The sequence below is a fragment of the Etheostoma cragini genome, chromosome 11, assembly GCF_013103735.1.
Source record: "Etheostoma cragini isolate CJK2018 chromosome 11, CSU_Ecrag_1.0, whole genome shotgun sequence".
Classification (NCBI taxonomy): domain Eukaryota; kingdom Metazoa; phylum Chordata; class Actinopteri; order Perciformes; family Percidae; genus Etheostoma; species Etheostoma cragini.
This window is the reverse complement of record NC_048417.1, coordinates 6,847,985-6,869,561: the sequence shown is the minus strand read 5'-3', so window position 1 is coordinate 6,869,561 and position 21,577 is coordinate 6,847,985. Positions and strand designations below refer to the sequence as shown.

General features: G+C 41.7%; 1 protein-coding gene across 2 annotated transcripts in view; it reads right to left on the bottom strand.

Moving 5' to 3' along the window:
* lats2 (large tumor suppressor kinase 2) overlaps nucleotides 1-20,174 on the bottom strand; it is a 24,551-nt gene extending 4,377 nt beyond the window's left edge. Inside the window, exons 1-5 of one of the 2 annotated variants that reach the window (XM_034885119.1) lie at nucleotides 19,937-20,174; nucleotides 13,349-13,604; nucleotides 12,826-13,218; nucleotides 2,684-2,816; nucleotides 933-2,509 (exon numbers count right to left, since the gene is read on the bottom strand). In XM_034885119.1, the coding sequence (XP_034741010.1) occupies nucleotides 933-2,509; nucleotides 2,684-2,816; nucleotides 12,826-13,191 (2,076 nt within the window). In that variant the 5' untranslated portion in view covers nucleotides 13,192-13,218; nucleotides 13,349-13,604; nucleotides 19,937-20,174. Of the gene's footprint in view, nucleotides 1-932; nucleotides 2,510-2,683; nucleotides 2,817-12,825; nucleotides 13,605-19,936 lie in introns of both variants that reach the window. The other variant, XM_034885118.1, reaches the window with a different exon arrangement.
* Between the last annotated feature and the right edge of the window lie 1,403 nt (nucleotides 20,175-21,577).

Here is a 21,577-nt window from a genome sequence, read left to right as displayed (position 1 = left end):
TTTGGAAAATGGCTGCAATGAAACAAAGAGTGAAAAATTTAAAGGGGTCTGAATACTTTCCGTACCCACTGTATAGAGGTTTACTACTAGACGCAGCGGACCAGGGTTTGTCTCCGACTTGCGGCCCTTTGCTGCATGTCATTCCCCCCTCTGTCTTCCCTTTAATGTCCTCAGTTGTCCCATCGAAAAAATAAAGACCAAAAATGCCCATAAAATAATCCAAAAAAAGAATAGCAAAACACAATGTCATTTATATCATTATAATGAAAAATGTTGCCGCTTCCAAAATTTACTTATTCCATTATGCAAACATAAACATGTCTTCTTTTCTAATTTATTTTCGCCAATAATGGTTCTAAAGCATGTTGCAAGTCACTTGAAGACTTGAAAAATAATGTCTACCTAGAATTTTTAAAACAAGTCGGAACACCTATGTGTTCTCTGGAAAATGGTCTGCGATAATGTAAACACAGTTTGTAAGTAATTAATTCCTATTTAAAGATGCTTTCCAGCAAAGCCAAACACTTAAATGAAGGTATTCAAAAAGCTCCATACAATAGTGAAAGGGGGGCAAATTACAGGACATGCAGGGCATTATCACTCAGAGCAGGCTTTGCTCAGTTGGTAGAGCAGGCGCACACATATAGAGGTTTACTCCTCGACGCAGCGGCCGCGGGTTCGACTTTGACCTGCAGCCCTTGGCTGCATGTCATTCCCCCCACCTCTCTCTCCTATTTCATGTCTTCATCCGTTCTTTGGAAATAAAGGCCTATAATGCCCCAAAAAAAATCTTTAAAAAACTAAACAAAAAGAGCATGCAGGGGTTTCATGCGCTGCTGTTGGGCGCTCAAGACACTCTCTAAGACTTGCAAGTTCATTTTCAAGACTTCTGTATTGCTTCTATAATCTCATTGCTTTCTGGGCGGTCTTACCTTGGACATCTCTTGTTCCAACTGAAGCCTGCGGTTCAGTTTCTGCTGGTGGGTCTTCATCACATTCTCTATGTGCTGCTCCATATAGAACTTGAAAGCAAAAGGTGAGTAGGTCTTGATGCGTGACTCCCTCTTCTCTTCATCACGTCCATTCTTCCTCACCGGAACCGGTGACGTCTGGATCTGCTTCTTGTCTTTTACTGTTTTTTCTCCCTTGCCCATCTTCGTCTTCTCTTTCACCTGCTGTCTCTCCTCGGCCTTTCCGCTCCCTCCACTGTCCCCACGTGTGCCTCTGGAAGAAGGGCTGTTGAGGTCCTGAGCTCCACACATGACTCCGGCTCCTTCCTCCGGCCCAGACATGAGCAAGTTTTTGGGGTAAGGTGGCGGTGGGCAGCGCGGCTCCGGAGCAGGCTCAAGAGTATAGGTCTCCTCTGGCATGTAGGTCAGAGGCTCCGCTGCGTCTTGAGCCTGAGCAGTCATCCAGCTGGGGTGACACGGCCCCACAGCCGTCTTGGGTTCTGGCCTCATCACACGAATGCTCTTGACCGGCTGTTGGATTGGCGGGGATGTAACAGCCGTGATGGTGTTTGGAGGGCCCAAGGAGGAGTCCTGTTTGCCAGCAGTGGGAGGCGCAGCCATTCCAGGCCGGACACCGTTGGGCCCCGCAGAGCGATTGTTGAAGGAGTTGGTTCTGCTGGGGACACACACCTCCCCCCTGAATGGGCCCTGGGGCTGGGGTTGCCTGGCTTGAGGAGCACTTTCAGGACCTGGAGGCCCCGCCCAGTGGTGCTCATACAGGTCCAGGTTGAGGCTAGCTCTGGATGGTGTCATCAATCCCTGGGGCATATCGGAGAAGTCAGGGCCCATGGCTGCCACCCCACCTGGGGAACGGGACATCATGTGGACCTGGTGGGAGGTGGGGCTGGCCTGGCATGGGTGAGAATGAGAGGACATGTACAGGTTAGCAGGGTATCCCCCCCCTCCTGGACCATTCTGGCCCATGGCCCCTTTACCCTGCATGTTGACGTAGTTGTCTGGGGGCACCATGGGGGGTGGTGCCATCTTGTTCTGGAAGGAGGCAGTTCTCTTAACTCCATAGCCAGCAGGCTCCATCATGTGTGGCCTGGCATGGCCGTAGTCATAGTGGGGTCCTGGGACAGGGCCCCCTGGTGGCTGAGGCTGGAGCTGCAGAGGCTGGCCAGGCACGTTGTAGCTCATCATGGGCCCGTGCTGCTCCATACCGCCAGGGTAGCCCTTCTGCTGGGCCCCTGGAGGGTACATGGTGTTGGCTGGGTTGCTCTGGTTGGCCATCACTTGTGGATAGGTGCCCATACTGGGAGGTCGCCCCATCGGGTTTCCCATAGCAGGGCCCTGTGTCCCACCAGACGGTGGCATCATATAGTTCATTACAGGGGGAGCGCTCATGTAGGGTCTGGGCATCTCACCCTCAGGGCCGTATCCACCTGCCCCATCGTACATGGGAGCCCCCATCTGGTGGTAAGGAGGCATGGCACCAGCTTCGCCCGGTGCCTCTAATGCAGGTCGGTGGTCCATTGAGTTTGGCATGCCAACTTTTCCTGAAAAGAGAAGGAATAGGATCAGTTCATATATAAAGTTAAAATACCAATTCAATCAAACTTCCTGTAAGTAACTAGATCAATAAGCACATACAGTAAATATATGTAGTGAAGAGGTATGCAGAGCTATAAAATCTACTAGCCATAGTCAACCTATTGAGGTTTCATTTGTACCTGGAGAAGTCTGCTTGATGACACGGACGATGAGCTCATTGCGAGGGTCGAGGTAACCCATTTTGCTGATGTACTCTAAGGCTGCTTCAATGTTCCTACTTCCTGTCTGCTTCAGTGCCCGCATTGCCATCTCCTGTGAAGCACACACACAAACAAACAAAAAGAGATGTTTAGAAACATATTGATACCATAACATTTATATCCCCCCATTTTCCTTTTAAAAAAGAGCAAAAGTTTTAAAATGCTTCATGTTACAAATAAATAGGTGCCTGTATAAAGAGTCTAAAATTATAATAAAACCAAGATTTTTTAGCCAGACATTCAGTCTGCTTTTCATACTCAAACACAAAAGAACAACAAACATAAGCTTTACAAGACATCATGGGAGATATCTTCAATTAATCCCACAAGAATACACAGACACGTGCACGCCTGCAACACAAACACTGAAAATGAGGATCCTCTTTTTTTTAGGTGTTTGGACACCAACAAGGCACACACACACAAAAACTTTGGCCCAGTAAGTGCTCTAGCACCTGCATCCTGGGGTCACATATCAGTGACATCCTGCGCCTGTCACAACACCACACAAAAACATCCAGTACCACCAAAATGAGGCTTCTGGAAATTGTAACAATTCTTCCAAGAAATGGGAACAAATGTAGGGGGATGGAAAAGGTTTTCTTTTTATCCCACTAAATAACACTAAAAAAAACATAAACTTTATATAACTACCCACCATTTTCCAAACCCACACTGTGATATTTTATATTTTGAAATGCAATATCTCTTCCCTGTCCAAAAACATCCCCTTTATTTATTATGGGGGGGGGGGGGGGGGGCATAAACGTATGACTGCTACATTGTGAAAAGACTAAATTCAGCAGACCAGGGTTAAGACATGGACATCATGAAAAAAGATCATGGGATTTTGTGAGCAAACTGCAAAAACAAGATTCCTGCAGCCAACTCTCAAATCTTATTTGAGGGAGTTTGCTGTCATCAATAATGCACCACTCAAATTATTGATAATTAGGAATGTCAAGGTGATTTAGTTTGCATACAATACTAAAAACCCTAAAATACCATAATAACAGCTTAATGTTATCAGATAAAGTAAACTGAGTGGCCAAGCAGCTTCCACAACTTCTCTAGAATATCTATGCAGCACCACTATTCCAATTCTTCAAGTAAAATGTGATTTTATGTAATTATTGCCTTTTGGCTCCCTCCTTAATCACAAATGGGGAGCTCATCTCAGGCTCGAGCAGGTGGCCCAGAGCTATGTAGGTCACCTATGTGAAAAATGATGGTTAACCACTTTGGCATTTTCTACTCATCAGCTGCCGTGTAATTTATGCTCGAGACACGGCAGCCAATTGTAAAGCAGAGCATTCCTTTGGTGTTAACTGCCTTTTATTAAACAATAATAAGCATTCCTTTGGTTCTTGTTCAAATTTGAAGCAGGAGATTTTAAAGGCTTTTCAGCTCAAGATTCAAATGAGAAATCCATTCAACGCCCTCAGTAATGATGCTTAAACACATAGTTAGATTTCAGCAAGACACCAATTGTTTTCTAATAATATTTTGAAATGTTGCAATTTATATCAATATACGGTAATCAAAAAAGCCAAAAGCCATACTGAAAGTTTAATTGACTTAAATCATAAGAAAATGTCTGCTAGAAGCATTAGAACATTACAAGAAAGAAACTGATAGTAAAACTCTGACTTTTATGATCTTATGATCCAGAATGGCCAATTTCAGAATCATATATTATATTACTGGATAACAATTATGAATGTTTTTTGTATGCATTTACATTTTGCATTATAGTTAAATCTGCAGAGTAACTTAAATTGATAAATAAATGTAGTGGAGTAAAATGTACAATAATGTCTTCTAAAATGTAGTTGAGTAGAAGTAGCATAAAGTGAAACTACCTGAAGTACCTCAAAAATCGTACAGTATTTCTACAACAAAATGTTGTTTCATCAGTTTCTGTTTATCTACATGCCAGCCACACAGCAATATTTATTTATTATAGCGTTATTTATAGCACGTGCTTAATGCCAAAAATGGTTGATCTCACCATGATCTGGGAGACGACAACATGTCTTTTTCAAAATAGTAAACCAGTAAATAAACAGGACAGCGGAGCATGATGTAAACAGAATATCTGTCTTTGCCTCTGCGATGGAGCGACCCACACCTAGATGAGGAAATCCCCTCCAATGGCATATGACCTCACTGCAAAGACATCTCAGACCTCGGCCTGGCAGCTGACAGAGCCGACATTCAGCCCTGACACTCAGGCGCCCCTACTGGCCAAGCGCAGTAACAGCCGCAAATTAGAACAAACTTTAACAAACGACATTGGGTGGGTTTTTATTATTCAGACAGTCACTTGTTAAGCAGTGGGGGGGGGGGGGGGGGGGGGGGGGGGGGGGGGGGGGGGGGGGGGGGGGGGGGGGGGGGCAATGTTAAATCCTTGCTTCGAAAACTATATTACAACAATGATAAACTACAACTGAGGGTGCTTAGGTTTAAAACCTACATACAGTATGTGCATATTATATCTTACTATATTGTCATTAAAATCTGTACTTGAGCAGTAACCAACTCTTTAGTCACCCTAATAATAACATGTGAATTATTATTTGTGGACTATTGTAATTGCCTCCCGACGACGCTTCCCAAAATCTCCATTAAGCCACAACACATTCAGGCTTCTGCTGTTGCTGCCAGATTTCTAACGAGAACCAGGAGAACTGAGCCCATTGTTCCTTCTCTTAAATCTTTACAATGGCTGCAGGATCATTTTAGGAAGATTTTAAAGTGCTGCTGCTAGTTTATAAATCACCCGGCAGCTGAGCTAAGTCAGATAGACGGGCCTCAAGTCAGAGACAAAATGGTAAAAATGCATTCAGCAGTTTGAGGATCTTCAACGTGCAACGTTAGCTGCTTTAACATAGTATTTTAGTACTATAGTAGTAACATAGTTTTGGGGTGGCAGTAGCTCAGTAGGGAGTTGGGTTGGGAACCGGAGGGTCGCGGTTCAAGTCCACATACGGACCAAAGTATGGTGGTGGACTGGTATCTGGAGAGGTGCCTGGTAAAGCGTACTCTGGTTTATTGGCATTTCTTTAAACCAATCACAATAGTCTTGGGTTGTGCTGAGCACCGGAGAAAAGCTGCAGTGCCGCTGCAAAATAGGCTTGGATTAACTTGTTTTAGTGGACATGTGTACGTTTAAAAGTTGTTTTAGTGGTGCAACAGAAAACTCAGATTAGGCAGATAGTCTAGCTAGCTGTCTGGATTTACCCTGCAGAGATCTGAGGAGAAGTTAACCATAGTCCTCAGAAATCCACCAGAGTTTGAAATGCTAACACAAAGGAAGCCCAAGGCAACGGATATCCGGCCAAAATGAGTGCAATCCCGAAAGTGGAACATCAAGGATATAAACTAAATAGCAGAGTCGTACAATATCCTGCCTTCCTGAAGATTATAATGTTCATTTTTTTGTTCAAACTGTTTAGAGAGGTGTTGATTTAACTGAATGGTCATTTTGGAATCCGTAGTTTGTGGTGCTACTGAAGGTGTTTCTATTATTGTGTCCACTCCATTTATATCAGTGAGGGAAGGCTCAATACCAGACACACCCCTGTAATGTTATCTAACAGAAACAAAAGAGCAAACGCAAGAACAGCTGAGGAAAGGAGTTGTATCCCTGTGCAGCCATATTACGCCCCTACTGCCAGCAGTTTCTAAGACACACTGACCAGCTTTATTTGTTGGGGAGGAAACTAAATCAAAACATAAATGTTTTAAAAGTAGGACAACCCAGCAACCATGGACACAATCAGCTCTCAAAGCCAGGAAATGCCAAGGCCACACACTTTCTATGCCTTGTGTAGGGTGTGTGGTGTCCATCAAAGTGCAACTGTATGGATGTCAATTCACTACTGCGTGCACACGCCTGCTTAAGTCCCCCTCCCCTTGCATCCGTATTCACGCACAGACAGAGAGAGAGAGAGAGAGAGAGAGAGAGAGAGAGAGAGAGAGAGTTTCCTGTGTGTTTGTGTGTGTGTATGTTGCATTCCTGCGTAGCCAATAGAAAGTGCTGGCTGCCAGAGCCGCCCGGTACGATCACATTATGTCCTTCTCTCGCTCAGTCTTTCTATCACATCTTTCCTCCGGGTTGCTGAACTTTGAAATTCTGATTTGCATTAATGGCAAGAAGATAATTAAGTACAATATTACAGAGTTGTACATGGTTTACAACAAGACACATGTTTATTTAGACATAGTATTTTACCGCCGGCCATCATAGGGCGGGACAAGCAACAATAACTGTTCAAATGGGGATAACAGCGTGCACCTTCAGACACCTTCTCTCCTTAAAAGGCATTCAAAATTGTGTAATGTAACAAATTGAAAAAAGAGAGCTCAAGAGAGACGATCAAACCCTGAGTTCTTTATCACTTTCCTACATTGGACCATGTTGGATTGCTAGTTACTATAAAGTTCCAAAACTGTCAGACACAGCCCTCCTAAATTTATTAACCCGCCTCCAGAGAAGAAGATGAGTCATCAAAAATATTTTAATGCTTTACAGGGGAGGGCCTTAGGTATAAACATCTCATTTCATACATAAGGAAATAGGAGAAGAACTTGGAAAATGTATTTTTAATTTTACTCTGTCACTTTGAATACTATTCTTTTGGTTGCATTCTTCAATGTGGAATTTTTTTATCTCTATTGTTGGATTTCTTTTACCAACTTGAGGATCAATAAATTGTATTTGCAGTATTGCAGAACAGTAAACCAGTATTTGTCCAAAAAAAAGTATAAAAAACATTTGTTTCAAACAAACAGTTCTTAGACAGAAAGTCATATTAAAACAGAGTTAATTAACCATAAAAAACGCAAGACTCCTTTTAATTTTTACGCCGCTTTCTTCTCATGGATCTTGTGTGTGCATGTGTGCGTGTGTATGGGTGAATGTGCGTGTGCATGGATTGGGTGGAGGCAGGCCTGGTGACCCCTGCTGTCATGGCGACAGATGTTCCTTGCTCACATTCCTCAGCCGAAGGAAGCAGGAACTCAAGCTATTCGGGATAGTCTTTCTCCTAGTTCTCTCTCTCTCTCTCGCTCTCTCTCTCTCTCTCTCTCTCTCTCTCTAAAACATCCAGGCCACATCTGTACCCTTGTCATAATGGTTGTGGGCTGCAAGCCGCCGAGTTATCCCAAACACATAATTACCAGCCTACAAACTCTACACACAAACTGCTCCGACAGAAGCACAAACACACTAGTTTCTTTGCACAACAATGACAGTCGTTTTTTTTTTTTTTTATATATATATATAAGTTTTCTCTTTGACCCAATTCTGAAACACATGGGAAAATCAAAGCCATATGGAGAAGTTCAGGAGCAGAGTGCAGATGGATGGACATGCCAAGAGGAACGTCCATGCATCATTTCCACACAGATAACCAGAAAACGGTCTTCTTCCACTCCTCTCTCATTCATGGCACCAACGTGCGAAAATCTCCAAGTGTTGGGAGGTTACACCTTACTTAAAAATGATTACAGTGCAAGCCAAGGAAAGCCACGTCCTCTACCCCAACATGAACACAATGAACACTAATGCATACACTGCTTCCCAGGCCCTTCCTGTTGGCCTCATCGTTACATCAACACCGCAGTGATTGCTTGCTTACACGTCAACAGGCCTTTATATGTGTATCATGCGCTGGATTCCTGCACTGCCGCAGTTTGGCCTGTAGAATGACTGTGAGGACGGCCGAGAGCTTCAGGGAAGGGAAACGCTCAACGCACCCCTCCTTCTTTACTTCCTTTCTTTCCCTGTCATCTCCATGCGTGGCATGCTGCCCCACGCCCTCTCTCCCCCCTCCAAAACATTTCCTCCCTTAAAAAAAAAAAAAATTGGTTATGTAACAAACAAAAGTGCTCTGTAATTTTGCAGCTGGAGAAGACAAGAAAAACAAAGAGGAGGAGGAGGAGGAAGACGAGCACAGCTGATAAGAGTTGGGCTGAAAAATTAAGGTTGCCTCCAGAAGAGGCTCAATAGAAATTAGGTGAAGGGTGTTCAAGGACACAGTAGATGATTTTCAGCAGCCACGTGGACTCCGGAATACGCTTAAAAAGGACAAATGGAGACCCACAACTTGGCGGCCTAAAAATGGAGGCTGCCTGTCAGAGGAGCAGATAGACAACAAGCAACAGAGCAGGCACGTGCACAGCCAGACCCCAGGTGGTGTTCCAGCACCCGCCCTTTTGATAGCGCTCATGTTGAAACTGACTTTACAAAGGGCTTCGCAATCCAGGATTAAATTAAACGATCACTAATAAGGACATGATGCTCAAATGTACATAAATCATTTTTAAATTTAAAATAACCTTATTAAATATGCCTTTGACAATTTACAGAATGTGGTGTAGACTGCAAATAATAAAAATTGGCAAAAAACTCAACAAATCAGCTAAAACCATGTGAACGCAGGTCAGAAGTCTGCATGAGGAATTGGGTGCACCTGGAGGTGTGCACATTCTTCCTTTATAAATACCATTATATGTGTGGAAAATGGTGTACATGGTTTTTGTGGGTAGCCTACACATTGTTTATACATCTGGCCCCAGATGTGATGTGTGGAGAGGAGAGCCTGACTTGATGATTTTAAATGAACATAAAACCTTGTAGTTTGGAGTGGTTGGTTTATTATTCTATCCAGTGACCAGCCTTTTTTAATTTTCTGTAAAGATATGTTGATTTGAAATATTTTTTAGTTGGATTTATTAAATAGACCATTAAATCATGCTCATGCCAAATGTGAATGCCAAAGACTATCATCTCTGTGTGAATTGATACTTTTGTAGAAATGTTTTAGAGTATTAAACATTTGCACACATGTATGGATATCAAGCTAGTCTCGTTATGTTTGAAAATACTTTGAACGTTAACAAGAAGTAATGTAACCCAACATCGCTTAGAGCACCTTTACGCACCTGCCTCCAAAACGTCTGCGCCTTGACTGCAACAGACATACGAATATGCTCAAAAACAAAATCAAGAGTTTAAAACAAAAAAAACATTGTGGTATTTAACTTGATCTATTTTGCTTGTGAAATGTGAAAACCAAGTATTGGATTCTTGATTACTCACATTTTTATTAGTACACAATTATTGACTTCAATTATGATGAATCAATCATTCACTGTAATTATGAAACACGTATTCAAAAAGTGCATTCCTAGCAAGAATGGAACAAACACATATCAACGGAGACACAGCGGGATAAAGACCAGAGACAGAGAAGGAGGAGGGGCCACATATAGGGTGGCGACTCGACAGCAGCAGAAGGAACTGTTCCACCCTGCTGCCATGGAATGTCCACTTCCTGTTTGTATTGACTCTGCCCGTACTGCTCTGGTGCATTCACAATGGCGGAAGCAATGGAGGTCAACTAGCCGGCATTGAAACCAAGGAAATGGCTGCTGTTGGAGCCTGCAGGTTATTCACAGTTCCTTCGGATATCTTTGACAGATGTTTAAAATACACTGAACGAGCATAGGGTTTAGAATTAACTTTCAAACTCTCCTGCCAAAGCTAGACTAAGTTCTTTTATATTTAAAAAATAATGCCATACACTATATTTCTGCATTTTCAGATTTTTAAATCATCTAACCCTGCTCATGTTAATGTCAGTAAAAGACACGTACATTTAAAAGACAGAATACAATTTTCCATTGTGATTAAAAATTCTAATTGTATATCTAATTAACTGCTATGCCCCACTCTCGACAGACAGCATCATAATCGTCCTGGACTTAACTCTCTCCTTCTGGTCCCACATCACCATCACCAAGTATGCCTTGTACCCCCTCAGACACATCTCACAACTCTGGCCTTCACTCACACATTCAGGAACTGAGACACTATGCCTTCATCACCTCCCGTCTGGATTACTGCAATGGTGTCCCTGTCTGGACTGCCCACCAAGTCCCTTAGCAGACTCCAGTATGTCCAGAACTCTGCTGTCAGGGTTCTAACCCACACTAAACCCTGGCAGCATATCACTCCTATCCTCCAACAGCTCCACTGGTCGCCAGTCACACATCACCTACAAGATCCTCCTGCTCACCTAAAAATCTCTCCATGGACTCTCACCAAAATACCTGATCTCCTCCACTCCTTCACTCAGTCACGCCACAGTCTACCACTCCACGACTGCCCTGCCCCATCCCCGCTCATGTTTAAAAAGCACCTCAAAACATTTTTCACTAAATCCTTTGACCCCCCCTTTTTTTTTTGTTAAGTGACCTTGGGTACCTTGAAAGACACTATACAAGTCCAATTTATTATTATTATTATTATAACTCCCCTGTAGCAGGGATAATTTCTTAGTAGTGCTGTGCATGGGCTTGAGCAGAGCATTATTTCAATGCCAAGCTCCATTGCAGAGCCCTTTAACCCCCGGTCGGTGCACTGAATCTAAATTGGACCAGTTGCATTTTGTGCAAACTTAAAATGAAAATACCCAAACTGGCAAGGGTTAGCAACATCTTTGTTATTAAACGTCGCCAAGGTAAATGTGATCTTGTGAACTGCTGTCCCAATCCCATTTATACCTATCTGAACCCATATGGCCTCACACACACACTCACTTAGCACCCAAGATCAATTAAGACTGAGTCTTTAGTCCTTAGTCCTCGGGGCTCACTTTGGGATTGGGCCATTGGCTGAAAAGCCAAAAATAAAGACTCCCTCATTAATGTTTAGCGTGTCATAACATTTGATAAGCTTTCAAACTGGACTTCTTGGTTCATATTTCATCATTTTCAATAGTACACTGTAGCAACAAACCCACATAATAGAGACCCTCGTTGCATTGTTAGATTGAAACTAAGTGTTCTCAGTTTCAATTCAAATTCAAATTATGTGGTTTGATGTTGACGTCAACTCTTCTTCAACTCCAGGGAAGTGAAGTGATCCCTGATTAACAGCAGCCAAATGGCACCTTTACTCAGATTTCTGAGGCTGAAGGTTGAGTGTAAAGAGGCCCTCACTTCAAGGGGAAACACTCTCCCTTCTCACCCTTCTCCAGAGACGTTTGATAGAGCTCTTGCATTCCTTCGAGTGGAGCAGAGGGACTGAACGCCAAACAGCCCAGTTGGGAAATCCATCTGATATTTCAACATTTCAACGTGAAGGCACGCGTTACGTAACCACAAGGCTGTACACTTGGCAGAGAAGAATTGTATTGTATTACATCTTAAAGTTTATGGCAATCTTTACTTCATTAAAAAAAATCCTGATTGAAGGAGACAGAGCAGATTCGTACATCTGAGTGAAGTGGCAGTGAGCAACACTTGCTAAGACTCCAACATATTCATACTCTGCATTAATACAAACTCCAATACATCCTCTGTCCCTCTGCTTCTTGTGGATGTCTCACACATGCAACACAAAATTGTGAAAATAGCATAATGGCAATAAAAAACCACCCATGCCATAAGTGTCAATTGCTTCCTGTAAATATTAAGCTTGCAGAAGTTGTCCTATACCTAAAATGACAGTTTTGTGAAAACACGCCAAAAACCTATTCAACCAAGTTGACATTTGTTCTTTTTCATCTACTATATGGGGACATTCTCATCCATTCACATTTCTATTAATACATATTTTACTTTAATTTAATGAGATAAAGATAAAAGAACCTTTATGTTTTTTGGAATTTTCTTTAGGAAATTCCGTTATATGAATTTTCAGTGCATTGTAAAGTTTAAAAGATAATTGTATAAATAAAATATTCAGTTGGAATTTGTTTTTTGTGGCTAATACAGTAAGGAATTCTGTTAATATAATACTGCAATAAAGCAGACGTACTCACTGGGTTACAACATAGCTTACAAAGCACCCATACCAACCCAGATTTTAAAGCGATGGTTAGATTGGTATAGAACAGTTAAGAAAAGTGCAGCATCCTAAGCACATCCTCATGAACCGGAGAGGACCATACACCCCTACAAGGAACTGTCAAGACACAAACCAAACACACAAACCTCTCTCTCTATTTCTCTCTAACACTCACTCACTCACTCACTCACTCACTCACCTGGTCACAGCCGGCATTAACCAACTCCTGCAGCATCTGCCGGTTGACCTCCCCGGCACCTGCAGGGTGCCCTGACCCGGAAGACGGACCTGACTCATTGGCAAAGGGCATGAGGGACCTACGGATTTCCCGCAAGGCATTTTGGTAGTTGTTGAACTTCTGCGGGGGTCGGATCTGTTGCTGTCGGCTGGCTTGGTCTTTCCCGCTCTTGCAGTCGGCCCCTCTGCCACCGTCTGTCCGGGAGCTGACCCCATGCAGGGCCTGACTCACCAGCTTTGCCGGCTGCTTCAAACCCTCCTTGATCTCCTGAAGCCTCTGGCGTGTGTTGCCCACATATGGGGCAGCTGGGAAAGTCTTGGGCCTCATGGCCTCAGTGCCCAGGGCAGGCACCTACTCTAAAAGTGAAACACACACACACACATATATGTATATATACATACACACACACACACACACACACACACACACGCACACAGAGGTACTCCCACACACCCTCCAAAAGATCCTTTTCAAGCTGGCTGACCTAAATAGTAAAGAGTCTCCAGGAGCACAGATTGGAGGCAAAGATTTGGATGTCCTCCTCTTGTGTCTCTTATTTGTTTGTGTCTCTCTTTGTGTTTCGGATTCCTGCTGATGCTGGTGGGCTGGATGAAGGGGAGGTGTGGTACTACAGGCATTCCATGGTGTGACTTTCAAGGCTCAGGTTCCAGCTTATTCCAGGAAATGCAGCCGGTCACCAGGGCGCCACAGAGCCAAACCATGATGCTGCCAATCTCCGCCTGTGAAGAAGGGGATGGAGTTAGAGTCTGAAGAATGTGGTCACGCATTGTGTTCATGTTTGTTTTTTGTTTTTTGCACAGGAAAGTTGTGTAATTAAAAAGGACCAAATATGTAGACGTGAACCAGATAGGACACTGCTGAGGGTCTCAGACATTCTACTGTAATAGAAGTTAACAGCTTGGGAATTTTAAATATTTTGGTGGGTCAAATCCTACTACTTCTAATGTATCATACATGTTGCTAACGGTGCATTGCAGCTAGACATTGATTAACAACACCAATATAACATGTGTTTTACATTTAAATGAAAATGTTTTGAAATTTGGCCACTTGTATTCCCTATCAGGTTTTAATAACATCTTCTGTGGCATCACATCACACGTGCATAACATCAGCTGTTATCTAGTATTTAAAACAAGCTCTACCACAGCCTGATATTAGTGTAACCTTACTTTTAAACTTCACAACAAAATGACTTGAGCTTTAGTAATGCTAACTGAATTTGACAAATGTCACATGGGACCGTTTGAGACTAGTAAAACCTGGAATTCGGATTCAGTATTAGTGCATGAGCAACACTGGTGCATACTGCATAATTCAGGAATTCTAGGGGTCATGAAACACACCTGCCCCCCTCCACACCCAATCAATGCATAGCAGTGGTTGCACAAGTCAGCCCGTCACTACATACTTCTGCTACGTGGTCATTGGTAAACACCCTTGTGACAGCGAGGTCCAACATGGGGTCAAAACCAGTCAGCGGCCCTCCCTGCAGCAGTCTCTCTGCCTGCGATGCTCCCCTGTGATGAGACATTTAACACCATTTGACATTTGTCTTATCTGGAGGAGCATACTCCGCATTCTGCCACAGCGGCGTCGCTTCTCCAGGGCAGATGGGATGACATGTGGAGTAAATGCACATGTTCCTGTCAAGAGCCTCACGTGAGAACCTCCAGTCCCATGTGGAACACTCGCACAATGAGATGTGACGGGCTTGTGAGGTGTTTTGCTGCATCCAAAAGAGAGAACAAGAGGACGGGGATCAACATTATTAAGCTACGAATTCCCAACAGACACTGAGGGACAGTGGCGCAAGTTATGTTTGGTTATAATCGTGAATCTAGACCTCATGAAATATGACAAAGATTGAGTGTTTCCCACAGGAATTTACTCTTGTCTAGATGAAAAAGTCTCTAAATGATACGTAAACCAGCGTAGGGCAATAAAACTCCCAAATGACACGTTTATCTTTTATCTCAAAAATGCATTAAAGGCATTATCATGGATGACCTAAAATCTTCGGATGCTAAACTCAGACAAAACTGAAGTTATTCTGCTGGGCCCTAAACACCTCGGACCCTCATTATCCAAAGATATAGTTACTCTGGATGGCATTGTCCCGGCCTCCAGCACTACTGTCAGAAATATAGGAGTTATTTTTTATCAGGACAACAAACCTCAAGAACAGCCTTTTTTCACTTTCAAAAAATTGCCAAAATTAGGAATATCCTTTCTCAAAACGATGCTAAAAAACTAGTCCATGTATTTGTTACTTCCAGGCTCGACTATTATCACATTATCAGGATGCTCAAAAAAAAAACTTAAGACTCTCCAGCTGATCCGGAATACTGCAGCGCATGTTCTGACAAGAAATAAGAAAAGAGATCATATTTCTCCTGTATTGGCTTCTCTGCGTTTTCTTCCTGTGAAATCCAGGTTTGAATTTAAAATCCTTCTCCTGAGAGCCCATAGTACCTTATAGTCCCACTAGACCACTACGCTCCCAGAATGCAGAGCTACTTGTGGTTCCTAGAGTCTCTAATTATGACTTACTAGAATTGCTGGGTCCTTTTTTGTAGAGTGTGGTCTAGACCTACTCTATCTGTAAAGTGTCTTGAGATAACGCTTGTTATGAATTGATACAGGATCGTCGACAAAAGGGAAATGCCAGGTTTTGAGAAAAGAATGTTTATAGCCTGCCTAACACAGTTAATAAACCAACCTTGATTTTTTTTATTCATGCAGATAAAAAAACTGCGCCTGAAACAGTATGAATGAATTAATGAGGAAATTAAAGAGCGCTGTATCAGAGGAAGGAGACTGAGAGAAGAAAACCTGCTCCTGACCAGGTTAGGTTCACTGGCTCAGTTACCATAGTAATGGACTCTGAGGTTTGAGTTATATCTCTTTCTACAACGGGCTGGAGTTACCCCTCTCCCTAAGGTTTGATTAACCTTCCTTTCTGAAACAGATAACCCTAAGATCCCCTCATCTCAGGGTTAACTAACTCAGACTACCTATAATGGAAAAACTGCCAGACACAATCACATCTTGGCAGGTTTCGACATAGCTGTGGTTTGTCTGCTATTTTAAGCATTTTGTTAAGCAATTAACATTTAATTGATCTGGCTGTATTTCAAAAAGTCTGATTGGCAACTAGATTAGTAAAAGAAATGTTACAATTATCCTGACACATGAAAATAACTGATGAATGGAAGGCGTTTCCTCCACCAATCACTTTTTTTTTCTTTTTTTTAAGCAGAACACCTTTTCGTGGAATACCATGCCGACAGGCATAAAGACAAGCTGTTAATCATTTTTAAAACTTGTTTGAGGTCTGTTTAGCCCGTGGCCGTCTGTTTCACCAATGACAGTTAGCTTCACTGCAAATAGCAACTGCAGGAAGTACTCTCAATCACGCAACATTGATTCAACTTTAGCTAAATTAGCATAGTCATAAATTAATTCTATAGCCTCATTTAAGTTCAAACGGGACGTTACTCAATGAATTGCGTCTGAAAAGACCTTAATGCGTACTGTTAAAACAGATTTAACGGAATTTTGCCAGCCAATCAGCCAATATTGTTGCCTTGTGCAGAGTTCCAAAGTGGAAGGAGTGATTTTGGTTTTACAAGTTTCCGGAAGTAAAAACAATCAAATGTTGCTACCTGAAAAATAAATCTAGATTCACACCTTTGATTTGTTTCTTTTTTATAGCAAATGTCGGCCAAAGCACATGGATATTGTAGTATTTAGAGCCATTCACCATGCCAAACATTGAAAACATGATTTCTCAGAATGTTTTTTGAAAAATTAAAATAAATAAATTATGATATACCATATACTTATAGTATAATTACCCTGTCCAGGAGACTCGTGCATGTCTGTGTTGAATAACTAAACTTACCATCAAAGGAAAACTTCCAAATGGGGATTTTGGTCTTTTGTAACACCAAACAGTGGAAAACCGTTCATGACAGGAAACACGAATTTGATTATTTTACGTAATTTTGCATCCATTTACCATGTAATTATATATTTTCTATAGATAGATTCTCATTAATGACAATCTCCACCATATCGCCCAGAGCCTTTCAGTACAAGCAGTGCTGGAATAATGGCATTCACACCAAAGTAACCAATAATAAGACACTCTTGACGTACACTCCCACCCGCCTCCGCCCTGGCAGACTTTATCACTTTGGGCTATTTCTAAGAAGCACACAGCCCTCACTGTTTGTCCAGATAAAACATTGTATTGATAAAAACAAGTTTCTTTTTTACATGGTGGGTGGTGGTAGGGTGGGGACATGGGTGCCAAGCAGCATAAATGTTTCCCCATCTCTGGGATCTCTTGCCTCCATTCCTGTGATGCTTTAGGCGCCACGTCCAACCAATGAGCATTCCATTCCACAAGTAACTACAACTCATACCACTGTAGAATCATGGGACAGTCTGGGACAAGTCTATGCTGACCAAAATAAACCAAAAAACAAGATGATCTCAAATTTACCAGAAACAAATGTGCATTGCTCGGCTGAAAAGCACAACTGATACACACATCCTCAAACAGACAGCATACTTCCATACTTAACCCTAACCTTCAACAACACATACCTAAGACTTATCTTCATATTGAGCGCTCTCTAAACTTAACTGACTCTAAATTGAACCACACTCAACCTTAAAATAGGCACTTCCATTTTGCAAAAAGATGCACACTACAGTAAATGTGCACTGAAGAAAAACCCAACTTCTGTCTTTTAGTCTGATACTGTGTCAAAGTCTTGATTTAGTATAAAAAAAAAAGTGATAAAGATAATTTTCTCGAAACATGTCTTCAAATGTTACAAAAAAAATGTCAGTTCAAAACTCTTATTAAATAAGTTGACTTGCATAGGAAACCAGGGAAATAATCTTGTATCCAACTAATTTTTCATATTTTGTTTTGGAAAACAACAACACATGGAAACAACATGTGAATCATTTCAACCTGCAACTCCTTTAATAGCCACTAGATGTTGACCCCTACTACACTAAAGTTAAAGGAAATGGACAACCTCTTTTTGGCTTTCCTTAATTATACCGACTGCTGTGGTGTGTTCATGTTAGAGGGTACAAATATATGTATATGGGGTCAAATCTTAGTGTCAGGATGAATATTTCTAATAATGCACCAGGTTAGAGTGTTCCTTATATATATATATATATATATATATATATATATATATATATATATATATATATAGAATCAAGTTTTGACCCTGTGAATTGATTATGGAAATAAGAGGTGATAGTTTTGTGGGCTGCCATTTTTAAAAATCTAGATTGAGTGCTTGGTGCCTTGGCTATTTAAAAATCAGGGTTGTGCAGGATGTCCTGTGCTAGTGACGATTCTCTCGCAGTGTTTACCCCCCCCCCTTCTAGTATCGGCTCTGCTCGCTTGGAACCTCGACCAAGGTGGTACCAAAAAACGGCCAGGTCCTATCCACAACTTTTGCTAATGAAAAACCGAAAAAGAGCCATTCATGTCGAGTAGTACAGTGCAAAAGCAGCGAAAAAAAGGCTGTCACACACTTGCTGTGCTGGTTGCTACACCCTACTCTTCCTCCCCTTTTCCAAAATGTACTGTAGTTGTTTGTTTTTCTCATAAAAATACCTCATTATCCCCTTCTGACAAAATGCTGGGGGAGAAATATGTTCTGGTATGTTGGTAATATTTTGTAACATTTACAGCTTCAAATCTGACTTTTCCTGAAAGCTGCCAGACTCTACCAGTGCTACCCAGATAATGTCTTACCCGTTTAAATAGATTTGAGAAAATTTGGATGATAATGTCTCTGACGCATTTGGGGCCACAGCTAACATGTGTAGTCCAGTGGTGATTTCTCACTGCAGTCATCCCTGTAGTTCTTCCCTGAGAGATAACTCCACACTGCCTGACAGAATTAAACCCAGCTGTGGCCTGATGCCCGACGACACACTGTAGCACCGTAGTCAAACTATAATACAGGCCTAATAATTGTTCAAATAAATGTGACATCCCGCTTCAGGGGATGGGCTGGCAACCACACAGTGTCTAAATAAAAACCTGCATGTTATGATTTTGTTTGCAAAACTCAGACCTGCTGCTCCTTTCAAAGCAGTCGGCTGGCACAATGTTTCTGCTGCTAGTTGAGTCTTAACAAAACACAAACATCCTGAACTGATAAGACCAATAAACTGCTGGCAATGAAATGTTTGAGCATAGTAGAATTATTACATCTGAATAAAACACTTGGTTGCATCAGTGCCAAACTGTGCAGGCCTTTAGGTTTGGAAAAGAGTGTAAATATCAATAGATTTGCATATATGCTGGGCATTTCTTTCTACGTTTTCTCCCATATTTTCATCCCTCTTATCCCAACAGACGTACACACTATTTGACCCATTGTGTTATCTGAGAAAAATAAATGAATTCCGGATCTCTACTTAAACTTTGAAATGAATGCAGGGTGTTCACACACAAATATACACGATAGGCCTTTATATATAGATCGCTTGATGTCCTTTACTATAACTCAGTGGTCCCTAACAGGGGGTTTGGGCCCCGTAGAGACTCGTAACTTAGGGGGTTTGCAACGAAAACATGGGAAGTTCAGCATATCTGATTTAACAGTTTAAGGGTTTACTTTTCACAGTCGTGTCAAAGCTTTAAACCGCTAGAAAACGGTGTCTCACGGTGTGTATTATTACATAACAGTTCTTGCCTGGGGCCCCTGGCATGCAAACGGTCGGAAACCCCTGTTTTAACGTCCTGTGGCCTTCCCAACTGTATCCCAGGCTGGGGCTGGTGGCTGAGAGCAGCAACACCAGAACATTCCTATGCAGAAAGACCTGAGGTTTTCAAGTTAACCCCCAAAGAAACTTAAAAAAAAAAGAGCCTGTTCTATCTTCTCCTTACTTGAACATACACCATGAACACACCATTACGGATCTTTTACTCAGCAACAAGTCGTGCAAATAAGTTCAGACCACCACTCCCCTCCACAAAAAGTAAGTCTCAACTTACCATGTGATAGAAGTAGCAAGAACAACTCGGACTGAAGAGTAAATCCCGTTAAACGGAACCTTCTTAAAGTCCCTTTCTCGGTTGATGGGCGCGTAGAAACAACCGAAGAGTTGAGTAAAGACAGAGCAACTAGGTAAATATGATGAAATGAGCCTCCATTTTCTCAGAAATGCAGCACAAAGTTGGACACTCGTTGCATTGTTCACATTCCACAGGTCACGTGACGGACCGACGCACCTCATTAGCGAGCCAAAGATCATCTATTGCAAAGACAACTCACTCGGTGTGGCTTTTGGTTTAGTTTTAGATAGGAGCAACTACTGAAACCCTCAGGGAAATTGTTCCTCACAGTCAAATTTCAGGCAAAACTAAGAGTAAGAAAAACCGCTAAAGTGCAAGAAATAAAAAGGTTAAGTAAAATGTATATAAGATTAGGTTATTGTGTTGCTATACAATGAATTGTACTAATTCTATTTGAGTGTTGTAGTAGCTTATCTACTAGTAGTTAACTAACAATCATGTTTAGTTAAATGTGATTTGATCAGCCATGAAAGAAGTATTCAAATAGGCTAATAAAAGTTGCTAAAACTAAACTAAAAACAATTTATATTAAATCGCAAAAACTCAGTTGACTAACGTTAGCTCTAATCAAAGAAGACTCCAAGAAAAAGGGATTAGTATGGGCAGTCGGACATAGTCTGGGTCAAAAATAAGTGCACCTTTCGGCCATATCGATATGTTGCCTGTTGTACTTGAATACATATAGAATTTGATACTATGCACCTTTTATAATTTTTTTCCACATCAATCCTTTAACCATGCTACAATAAACTTTACTGTAAGTGCACACTCCTGATATCTTTCTTTGTATTTTGTAGTGTGTGCGTGGATGTCATAGGTCTGTGTACCTGTGTATGTATGTTGTGCATAAGCTATAGGACACCTTAATTTCCCTTCCGGGATAAAGTGTATCTCTTATCTATCGCTCATTTTCTTAAAGCAGATCCGTATAATGAAAAAACTAAACAAAAGCCAAAAAGTAGTGTAGAGTTCTTATGTGATTATACATGAGCTTCAAAATTATTCAAATGACGTTTCTGTTTATAAAAAAATAAAACAGTTCTTGGGTAGCGTCTGGCATAGCTTTCTACCACCAGGGGTGCTAAAGGATGAAACTTTCAAATTCTACACAGAGTGACTTAAGAAAGCAGAGTGAGAGGTCTTGATTTTTCTCCCTCTTTGACCGCACATATTCTAGGCGGGGCTTCCTGCAATGCATTTCTCAAAAGCTATGATTTCTCCCTCTGATTAAAAAAAAAAACAAAAAAAAATCTGTACATTAGTTAAACACTTCTGTCTGGCTTTTTCCCCCCAATAAGCCTAGAGGCCACGGATCAGAGAAAATGCAAATGAAAGGCCTTTATGGTAAATGGAAAGCACTGACATACCAGGCAACTTAATTACCTGTATACACATTTAGACACAACACATAGAAAGACTGCGGCACTTCCCAAACTTTAATTTTTCAGTCACGGAGGCAGTAATGAAGAATATCCAAACAAAAAATGAAACCTTCAGGAGGTAATACACATCATGGAAGCACATGCACCCATAACAATAAAGGCAAACAGCATGGCAATA